Below are 11,187 nucleotides of genomic sequence, written 5' to 3'. Positions count from 1 at the left end.
CCATTTATATTATAGTAATGAGATAAGTTTTTTCATATACATGATGGGGCAACTGATTTCGAAATTAACTACTTCGGAATAATTCTTTCCCAACCAAACGACTGCTAAGTGTTTGGTATGTTTCAATTTGTTTGATTACTTTCTTTTTTAGTTAGTCTGAAAAAATGATTACTGTATTTTTTTTGTGACTCTTTAATTTCAACTTTCGATGTGATATATTTAGGATCACGAGATTAAAAGATAGTTTTGATACATTTGATATCTCTTTAATTTAAGATTAGAAGATTATTTGAAATGGAGGGAGTATTTTTTGTCGTTTTAATTTGTTTGACCTATTTTAACTTGAAACAGAGTTTTAAGAAAATAAATAAGATTTTTGTCTTATGATATTAAATTAGACATATGCCAAGTGGATCAGAATAATGTAATCTTATGATCTTAAATATGTGAAGTGAAAAGTTGAAATTAAAGAATTAAATGCCTAGTCATCTTGTCAAGTACTTCCTCCATTTTAATATGTTAAATATATTTTGATTTGACACAAAGTTTAAAATAAATAAATACTTGAACTTTTAAATTTCATGATCTTAAATATCTAATGGAGTATACAAATTTAAAATTAAAGAATTACTATATAAAAAGATCATTCGTTTTAAACGAACAGTCAATGCCTAGTCATGTTGTCTAAGTAATAGAAAACTTGGCATTTGGTTTAGGAATGTGAAAGGTAGCAAAATTGGACAAAAAAGGTTACTATAATGTGTGGTCCATGAGGGTGAAAAGTCATTCCTCAATTTTCAATTCCTAAAAAAAGTCATCCACTAAATAAAAAAATAAAAATTGGACAGAGTTACTCGATACGTATGTTGATGGGAAGTAGATGTTGGGGTGAAGTCAGGTAGGATCGAAGAGAGTTCATTGAAAGAAAACAGGTATTTCAAGAATCAGTGAAATAAAATTAAAAAAAAAGAATATAAAAGGTAGAGAAAATACACTGTTTTCATCCTAAACTATGCACGAAATTGTCGAGACACACCCGAACTTTAGGAGGGTCCTATTACCCCTTGGACTAATTAAAACCGTATTTTTGGCAACCTTAGTGCCTACGTGGCACATCAGTGAATCAACACACTGAAGGTCTACGTAGGCACTAAAGTTGCCAAAAATACGGTTTTAATTAGTTCAGGGAGTAATAGGACCCTCCTAAATTTCGAGCACATCTCAGCAATTTCGTGTATAGTTCAGGATAGAAACAGAGTATTTTTCCTAAAAGGTAACTTAATAATCTCAACTTTGGTCTAAAAAAAAGTCTTGGTGATCTTGTTAAGTAATAGGAAAATATGGCATTTGGTTTAGGAAAGTGATGGGTAGCAAAATTGGACAAAGAAAAAAGGTTACTATAGTGTGTAAAATTGGTTTAGTGTGTGGTCCATGAGGGTGAAAAGTCATCCACTCAATAAAGAAAAAAGAAAAAAAAATGGATACAGTTACTTGATACGTATTTCGATGAGAGGTAGAGGTAGAGCTCGACGAGTCGAAGGAAGAAAAGTTATATTTTTTTTATGTGTATATACAATAGATGTTGAACTCTTCGACGTTTTCATGTGCTTGATTCTTCCGATTTTGAACCCTTAGTGAAAAATCCTGACTTCGACACTAAGTATAGAACTTCGTGAAATGTGCGTAAACTAACTAATAGAAAAAATATTAGTGGTACTAGTGGGAGTTTCCCTCTCTCGTAATATTCGGATCAACTTGTGCACAAATGTCAGATAATTTTGTTCATCAAAGCTTCAACATATGTGTAACAATCCAATCCACTAGTGATATTGTCTGCTTTGAGCCTACACCCACACGACCTTAAAATGCGTCGCTAACCTCTTATGGACAAACGTCCTCGTTGAGATTCGCCGCACCGCATGAAATTTGCCTAGACTCAAGATTTGCCTAAACTCAGTTTAAACTCTGACCTACACTGACAAGACTGACACAGGAGTAGCTCTGATGCTATTTGTAACAGCCTAGTCCACTAGTGACATTGTATGCTCTGGGCCTAGACCCGCACAACGTTAAAACACATCGCTAGCGAGTAAGGTGTGGTTACTTATACACCCAACATCTCTCATTTGTTTTGCCGATGTGAGATTTTTATCCTAATTTGGGGTGTTACAATATGAAAAGAAATCATCACCTCATGTTTTGCTTAATATAGTAGTATATAAGAAAACTTTACAAAGCAAAAGTATAATGTAGTTTATTCATTCCATCAAAACCATGAATGAATAATTTTCCTTTCAGGTTACATCCATTTCCCTTATTGTCATCTGATAAATTCTATTCAGCAATCATAGTAGAAATTATACAGTTACTAGTCCAAATAGAGGTATTTTGCAGATCAACTGCTACTGTGATGGACTCGCCAACGCGACATATCAACTGCATCGGGGGGCTTCTCGGGCTGCTATGCTCTATGTTGCTCAGACTCTTCAATAATGTCAACAGGTGCATGTCGGAGTCGCCAAAACTAGTGTATTTTTGGAGAATCTGACACGGGTGCGGTATCGGAAGTGAAGAGTCCGCACAACTTAGGCTATGTTTACCTCTTACAATTTCACATGACCAGCGCCTCCTTTGAATGAACCATAAAGAGGCCGAGATCGTCTAAAGCTATATATGTCTTCTATCTGAACTGCATTTGGTTCTATCTGCTCATTCTTATGTGCTTGGAATTCAGAAGAATGTTTGCTTCCGTAGACTCTGACGCTTAAGGCCTTCTTCCGAGGGGCACCAATCTTTATATATTCATCGAAGAAGTCAGTCAGCTCCTTTTGAGTCAGTTTCCTCAACGCGCCAATCTGTTTCATCGATATCATTGACAACTGATTAGATACACCTTCTCCGATGATTGTGGAAACACTTCAAATTTCTTACGACACTAGGTATGTTGTTATTTATGTAGTCGAAAACATTAGAACAGATTGTAAAGAAGCAGTGTCATTAATTCTGACAAATGCTCGTGAAATCAAAGCGCTTGTTGACACGAGTGTAATGATTGTCATACCTCGCAATCTCTTCTATCAAAATTGAGGGTCCCATCTGCGATCTCCCTCCAGTAAAATTGAGATTCCTCCCGTAAATTCTTGTGTTTCTCAAGCTTCATATCGATAAGTGCATTCACATTATTCTGCGCCATAAACGGATAGAAGTTAGAGGGACAAGAAAGCTATATTGGAAAGTTTTCGAAGTGTAAATACAGAAAACATTAAACCAGCATGTATTGCAGACACGAAAACTCAATCCGGAGTGCCACAGTAAAGAGTATGGGGAGATCGTCGACAATGAAGGTTTTTTATGACATATAATTATGATAGCGTAAGCAATTATGGTGAGCCAAAACATGGAGATCCACCTGGAAGTCAAAGGCTCCTAAACAGTGTCACCCAAAAATTTGAGGAGCTAGTTGATGTTTTTGTATGGAAATAGAGAGGACATGGACCATATACTGCACTGTAGCTTTGCCTGAGAAATCATCCGTGAGGAAGCACAGGCTAGTTGGGAGATCGCGAAAGTTCTAACAGAAAAAGAGTCGTTGACGGTCGCTCCTGGCTGCATGTTTTGGCTGGTTTGTGCGGAACAAAAAGAGAAACTCTTTTAAGAGATTTGAACTCAATCGTGAAGAGTTCCTTCTGAAACAAAAAAATAAAGGCGCAACACAATACTCCATTGTGGAGAGCAAGAGCTCCGTTTAGTTCTATTCCATATTATAAAGAAAGTTGAATGTATCTTTCGAAGGGTTGATGAAAATCTTCATAGTACAGTTATACCATCTTTGTTGCTCTGTCGATGATTATTTTTTCTTTTCGTCAAGGACAACAATTTCAGTTACCAAAAGTATATGATAAATAAATCTGTTAGGGCCTGATAAGAAATGAAGCTGTCAACTTCGTGGATAAGGATTATCCTTAAGAGCAAAGTCCTAACATTAAACCCCTTTTGCTGGGGGAAAACCGTCCTATGAAACCAAATAGACGAACGAAATAAGGAAGCATGATAGATTACTGGACCTTAAAGAAATTATGTAGACTGATTCAGTTGCTACAAATTCCTTTCATCGCTAAGAAAAGGAGCAAAAGTGTTACTAAGCTCACCTTGAATTCATCACTACTCATCGCGTAAAGTTTGCTCTCAAACATCTTCAGAAATAACTCCACTCTCGAGTCGATGTATTTGGGATCCTGCCAAACTCAGTCAGCAGATTGGTCATAATCCATAATTTCCTGCCACAGCATCTATAGCCAAAAAAAATCCTTACCTTTTCAGTTGACTGAATAATAAACTGCATCCCGTGAACACCGGAGTCGTTCCTAGAATGAGTTTAAAGTTAACGTTAGGTGAAAAAGAAACTTTAAAGATGAACAGCCAACAACTTCGCCAACAGTACTCACTACTCGGTAAAAGAAACACTGCATACCTCTTCATGAGCACAGTGATATAACCAAGTTGCTCAACTGATCTAAGCTGGTGGAAGGCTGGCTGCTTTGCTATGAGAGCAAAAAGCTGGAGTTTGACATTCAGCATAAAATCATCCCGATGCACCTGGAAACTCGAGCAAATTTGTGTGAGACGCAAAGAACCAGGAAAAGATTGATGACACAATTCATTACGAATGCATTAGACATGCTTCTTTTCCATTTAGAAAAGAATAATCATACGTCAAAAAGGATCTTGCAGATCAATTGGTAAAACCTTTACTGGCTTATGTGTAGTTCAATATTTAAAGAAATTTCTCTCGAAATTAAAGCAGTATTCATTACAGATAGCTATGATCATTAATAGACCCCGCTTGTGCGGGGTATGTTGTTGTTATGGCTATGATCATTAAAAATTTAGATATTATTAAGTCATAGAACTAGAAGATCTAGGATTCTCACTACACGTGACAGCAGCACAAACGGAATTTACACGTCATGCAAGAAGTTGGTTATTCAACTTACAGTAAGCCTTAAAACTAGCATTTCAAGAAACTTCACAAACTGCCATCCACAGGATTAGATACCACTTAAGAAGGTGTACTTCTTCACTTGGCTGGCAGTGAGGAGTGCAATTCTGACAACTGTGGATCTGAGTAAAGAGAGGATTGCTTGCATACATTATTGGTGTTTCATGTGAATGCTCGCGGGTGGGGGGGTGTGGATCAGCTTCTATAACATTCCAAGGTGGCTACAAAGTTGCGGTACTTTGCATTTAATTCATTTAATCTACAGTGGTCAGCAGGTACACACAAAAAAAAAGCACTACACGGCTGGGCTTATAGAAGATGCAGAGAGAAGGAGAGAGAAACTTGCTGTTGATTCCATGCACATTCAGCTAACTTAAGATTTACCTGAATATAATGAACGAGAGCTGAATTTTCATCATTTTGATTCAGGCCCTCTGCAGCATAGAGGTAATTTACACCTCTTCCAAGATTAACAACTCTGTTTGTCGGATGCTGAGATGCAAATAGAGGCTTTGATATTGGCTGCGGACCCTTGAAGAACGCATTCTCAATATACTGTATCATAGACTCTGCTTCAGCTTTTTCGATATTTCCTGAAACCGGCAGTGCATTTCGCAAGTTAATAGATGCAAAATGAAAATAACTTATACGGTTATTGAGAAAAGTTACCTGCTACATAGCACTCAAGAAAGGACCTTCCCAGTAAAAGCGGAAAGAATTTAGCCAGATCATCAACTTCAAGAGGTGGAAGAACTTCAAGTTGTTCCATCCAAGGCCATGTGTCGTCTTGCAGGAGTAATGAGCAGTAATACATAACCTGCTGATATGGCTGTTGGAACTTGAAATTCTGATAGTCCTTTGTCATCAATTCCTATTAACAAAAGGAGGAAATAAAGACAAATAGTAGAAAAACTCACGAGTAAACAATGGACCACGGACTACAGAAAATCTACAAAAGGATGGGCAACATCTAAACATTGCAGGTAATGATGACAGAAACATCTCCGATCCAGAAAACCAAAAGTGAATTAACCCCGAAAAAGGAACCAAAAGTAGAAAAGTGACTTGTCTGATATCCTATCTGTATATTTGAATTAACACTGAATGACAAAAACACAAGAAACAAGGAACAAAGAAGGAAATAATGGAGTTACCCAGAGTTAACTTGTGATTTCTCCCAATAAAAATGACCTACTTCACTCTTTTGGTTCATCCGGGAAAAACTGAACTCGCCCAAAAAAGGTAGAATTGCCTCTTTTTATTAAACTAAATACACTTTATGTTATTTCAAGTTTGAGGCGACATCACCTTTACTTATCGTTCAAACTTTTTATAACTATTATTTTGAACAATTGTCTAGCAAGTTCAAAATAATAATTTATTCAAACAGCCTAAAAGGTCAAAAGGACATCATTATTTCTGAGACCGCGGTCTTAAAAAACAAAGAAGGACGTCATTATTTTTGCAATTTTTAAACCTTATCTTGAGAAACTTTTCTTAATTATGCAGCTGATTTCTTATACTCCTACGGTTCCATTATGGCAATCTGACTTAAATTTAATTGTGCTAATATTGTATATGTATGTCTCTGTGTGCATTCAAATATATACTAGTGCATACATGTAAACAGGAAATTTACAAGTGCACACAGTAGAACTCCGATACTTAGGTGTTCGGTCCTTTGTAACCTCGTAAGAACATATTAAGCAACAGGAAAGGGCGTGACTGATCTTACAACATAACATTCTCTTGTATGAGGTGACTGAAAAACTTCAGTATGATAGATCAAGAATAAATAATCATGAATTATTAGTAAGCAAATGGCACCATAACGACAAATGCAAATTAAAGCTAGAGGTAGCTAGCAGACATGCTGATGCATACAATAGTACCTAAAGAAGACAAGATAAATGCAAATAAACCAATAGAATTGACAACAAACTTGCCCTTCAAAACACCAAATGAAGCGATAAGTGAGTGACTGCAACTCTAACAATGCTTTGACGAAAGGAAAAAAAAAAAGTGAAATGGAAACTTTGCTATTGACTACATGAGGAAATGGTTCAGAAATTTTAGCTGTGAACTTCATAAATATTTTGTTGAGAAAATGAAACTCGGAATTTTCTTACAATTCTCCGCGTAAGTTAGTAGTGTTCATCTAGTCAAGACTGGCATAACAGGATCAATTATTTTAAAGCCAACTGTCACAAACCTTTTTGGCTCTATTAGTTATGCAGATAGAGTATGATGCGTTCTTGAAGAGCTTAAAGAGTTCATATGTGGATATGCAGCAAAATATTGCTGATGCTCACCTTGATCACAGAGAATCTGTCTTCTTTTACTTCAAATTTCACAATTTTTTCAACAACTGCTTCCAGTAAGACTCTCAACTTGTCGTTATAGCCAATCAATGTCAACTGCGGAAAAGAGAGGATGAACAGGAATAAATGAAGGAAAAATAGATAGTCATATTCAGGTCTAACTCTAAGAGCAGCAAATGCAAGAAGCTCAACAGTCATTGGAGTAGAAATATCAGTTCTTTCATCGTGCGTGGAAGAACAAACTTGAAAAAAGAAAAAGGTTTCACACCCACAAATAAATAAAGCTCTTCAAAAGTTTGTAAAGATGTCGATAGGAAACTAGATGATCACCTGAAAACCACTGTTTGTTGGGTTTATACCGTAATAAAGACCAGCAACTTCTGCATTATAAGCTGATAGATGCAGAAGGAGAGATTTAAAGAAGAGTTATTATCTTATGGAGGAAAAAAAAAAAAGAAAAAACTGACATGGCAAAGAATATATTGACAATGTGAAGAAGTTAAAGAATAATAATACATTAATATGAAGAAGTTAAGTCCAGAGTAATTGTAGAACAGTTGCCCAGCAGTGTATAACTAACTAGTTAATAGCTTGCAGACATACCGTATTCATTCAAGTAATCCATCAATAGACGTGTAAAAATCCCAGTAAGAACCTCAGCTTCTGGAGAATGTCCACAGTATGGGCAACTAAAATCAATCTTAACAAAGGCTTTTGGAGATGAAAATGCTGTATCAGGCTTGTACCATAACCTTGAATAAGGTGACTTCGACAGCAGTTTTGGAACATTTGTCTGTTCGACAAGTTATATATAATAAAAGTTAAATGTGGTGGTACTTAAATGGGCATTGAGTTTAACAAAGACCTTTGGCACCTACCAAAAGTGACATTAACACTTAAAATGGTTTAACCATGCCATGACATTTCTATAGCTATAAGAAAATGCCATTAGGAGCAAAATGGGAAGTTTAAAATTAAAGAGTTTCCGAATATAAAAGGGTATCATCCTTTTTAGAAGAAAAAAGGAGATTGTTTTATATAAAATGGAACAGACGAAGTAATAAATAAGTTCTACATTAGCACCTTCTCGGAGACAAGCTTAAGTGACAAGTCTTTCGGTATGAACACATTTGGAGCAGGGAGACGCAGATCTCCATTGGGAGCCTGCTCCATCCAGCACTGCAAAAGTAATTGTTATGTCAGCAAATGTTTTAAAAGGAGACTGTTTTGGTCTCTGCAATTAGAATATAACAAATGACTACTTATTTAATGAGAGAGCGCTGCCATCAAACCTTGATAGTGTCACCACTAACTTTCTCTGTAGAATATGCAGTTCCATACCATAGCTCAGTCAAGCTAGTCTTACCCTCAAACTTTGTCGATTCCCAGAATATTCTGTTCAGAACGAAATTTCATTGTCTTTAAGTACTTTATGCTTACAGATTTCCCATGAAAACTGGGAAATACTTGGACTTCTATTATATATAGAGTAGAGCTAACCTGATATTGTCTGGGTTGAGTTCTTTCAAAAATGACTGAATAACGTTAGGATTAAACTTTGAAGGCAAAGAGGATGCCACCAACCAATCTTCTGGAGGATAGTGCTGAGAAGCAACGTCACAATTTATCAGGTTGTTCAGGTATTAACTCTTTAATGTCAATATTCTACGATGAGTTCCCAAGTCAAAACCAAAAAACTTAACAATCATTATCTAACTGTTTTTTTAAACATGGTAATGTAACCATTATCTACTGTTACCAAGTATATAATTGTGCATATAAATGACACGTGTATATAAAGATATAAAACTTATGCGCTATGATTAAGGACTTTCAATTCAGTCCCAACTCAAACTTATTGAACTTCCAATCTAAAAAAGAAAAAAATTGAAACCAGAATCCAAATAGAAACTTGACAATCATTGTCCATTTTTACCATATACACATAAATAAAACGTATATAAGCATAGAAACTTACGTTATATGATCCAATGATAGTTTGTAAAGCAAAAGGAAACTTACTGAACTTCCATGCAGACAAAGAGAATATTGACACCAGAGTCTAGATATCCTTCTGTTGCTCATAAGTTCATGAAACGCGAAATTACAGCGGAACTCATTGAAGTTCAAGTTGAAACAAAAGTAAAATCACCTCCAGACTAAAACTTCAGACATATCCACCCTCAATGGCCTTATATGTCCAACTAAAGACAAATTTATAACTGCAATATTTTTTCTTAACAACAGTAGCATCTGGGATAGCTTGCCCACACCTCGACTAATTCAACGTGGTATCTAATACCTCTCACCAACACAGGTGTCGGGTACTTTTTCTACCAAGGTTTCAACAAATGGAAGAAAGCACAAGTGTTCTTTTGCTCCGCAGGGATTTGAACCTGAGACCTCATGGTTCTCAACCCACTTCATTGACCACTAGACCACATCCTTGGTGCATTCAGAACCACAATACTATTCAAGCTTGTATTCAAAGAGGCCACACACGATATTCTAGTAAAACGCAATCAATGCCAAACCTTCCTAATCACTAAGATAAATTTCCACCTTGCTATGACCAAAACAAAAGAATTGATTGGAAGAACTTGTCTAAAGAAGGCATTGAAAGTCTAAACATGACCCATTTATTCATTGCTAGATCGGTGCATACAGGTGATAACTATCTCTTGGGACCACACTTGTGGAAGACGGCTTCACAAAAGATAGGAACTTGGAAATAGCACAAAATTTTGTGCTTAGCTGCACAAAATCAAATGAATATGAAAGGTTCCAATGAGAAACAAGCTAGTCAGATCAAAAACAAGCTAGTCAGATCAACTACGAACTGACAAACCTGTCTTTCAGAATGAAGACCCTCACTCGTTCTCCTTATTTCCCAACACCAGGTCATTGTACGTATGGGATATAAAAGGTTTGGCATACAGGCCAGGTTACCATATCAAATGGGGTCTATGTTTCTCACCTCATGAGCTAAAGTTTGGGGTTAGTGATACAAGTGCGATCACGTAGATGAACTTATGAGGATGTATATTGAATTCGTCCACGTGTGTGTGCAAGAGAAGTGGAATTAAGGGCTTAAAACATATCAAAAAAGTCACAAATTCACACTAGAGGGGCAACTAATCTCTAAGGAGCATTTTGGACTTTTTGCCTTCTCTTTGTAATACACTATATAAGAAACATTTTAGGGTTACTTTACTTAGTTTTTTGATATTGAAGATTGTATAACACACTAGAAAAATACAGGTTCTCTCCACCATAAAGACTTGGCTGAAACTAGGAAACAGCTTAGGTGTGGAATCACTTTTGTTGTTTGTTTGCTTGGATTGTTGGGTGCTAGACGGATTGAGGTCCTCTCTTGTGTCCACCGAATAGTGTAGGTGTTTCTACTATCTTTATCAAGGGTCTTTGTGCTTGAATACACTTAGGTTCTTGGTCTTTGTAGTAGTGTATGTCACACTCTCTATCATTTCCTTTGTTTTGATCTTGTAGCCGTGTGGTGTATTGTTTCTCTTGTAACCCGTGTGTTGTTCTTGTTCTTCATCTTGATATTGTTAACATAGTTTGTTGTGGGCTGTTTTTAGGTGTTAAACACCACAATACATTGTTTTTTGTTGAATCTGAGAGTGGTCATCAAAAGAGTTCATGGTTCTTTCAACTTGTGGACTGATTTTGGTGTTGTTTGTGTGTTCCTTGTCGATCTTGTATCATTTGATATCAAAGCAAGGTTTGATTTTGTTCCAACAAAATCAATCTTGGGATTGTTATCTTGAAAATCCAAAAAAAAAAAAAAGTGAAAGAGAAGAAAAAAAGAAAAAAGTTATTGTTCACGTTATTAGGATTTTTCAAAAA

The 11,187-nt window shown here is 36.1% G+C and overlaps 1 protein-coding gene across 1 annotated transcript in view; it reads right to left on the bottom strand.

Moving 5' to 3' along the window:
* Positions 1 to 2,228: 2,228 nt before the first annotated feature.
* Positions 2,229 to 11,187, bottom strand: part of LOC107870070 (insulin-degrading enzyme-like 1, peroxisomal) — a 21,719-nt gene continuing 12,760 nt past the window's right edge. Inside the window, exons 14-26 of the mRNA XM_016716466.2 lie at positions 8,821 to 8,924; positions 8,613 to 8,715; positions 8,404 to 8,499; positions 7,924 to 8,113; positions 7,651 to 7,712; positions 7,312 to 7,416; positions 5,669 to 5,870; positions 5,384 to 5,592; positions 4,472 to 4,596; positions 4,313 to 4,364; positions 4,149 to 4,235; positions 3,062 to 3,184; positions 2,229 to 2,855 (exon numbers count right to left, since the gene is read on the bottom strand). Of these exons, the coding sequence (XP_016571952.2) occupies positions 2,604 to 2,855; positions 3,062 to 3,184; positions 4,149 to 4,235; positions 4,313 to 4,364; positions 4,472 to 4,596; positions 5,384 to 5,592; positions 5,669 to 5,870; positions 7,312 to 7,416; positions 7,651 to 7,712; positions 7,924 to 8,113; positions 8,404 to 8,499; positions 8,613 to 8,715; positions 8,821 to 8,924 (1,710 nt within the window). The 3' untranslated portion in view covers positions 2,229 to 2,603. The remainder of the gene's footprint in view (positions 2,856 to 3,061; positions 3,185 to 4,148; positions 4,236 to 4,312; positions 4,365 to 4,471; positions 4,597 to 5,383; positions 5,593 to 5,668; positions 5,871 to 7,311; positions 7,417 to 7,650; positions 7,713 to 7,923; positions 8,114 to 8,403; positions 8,500 to 8,612; positions 8,716 to 8,820; positions 8,925 to 11,187) is intronic.

This window comes from Capsicum annuum, chromosome 5 (genome assembly GCF_002878395.1).
Source record: "Capsicum annuum cultivar UCD-10X-F1 chromosome 5, UCD10Xv1.1, whole genome shotgun sequence".
Taxonomy (NCBI): domain Eukaryota; kingdom Viridiplantae; phylum Streptophyta; class Magnoliopsida; order Solanales; family Solanaceae; genus Capsicum; species Capsicum annuum.
The sequence above is the reverse complement of the archived record's forward strand: the minus strand, read 5'-3'. Positions and strand labels throughout refer to the sequence as shown.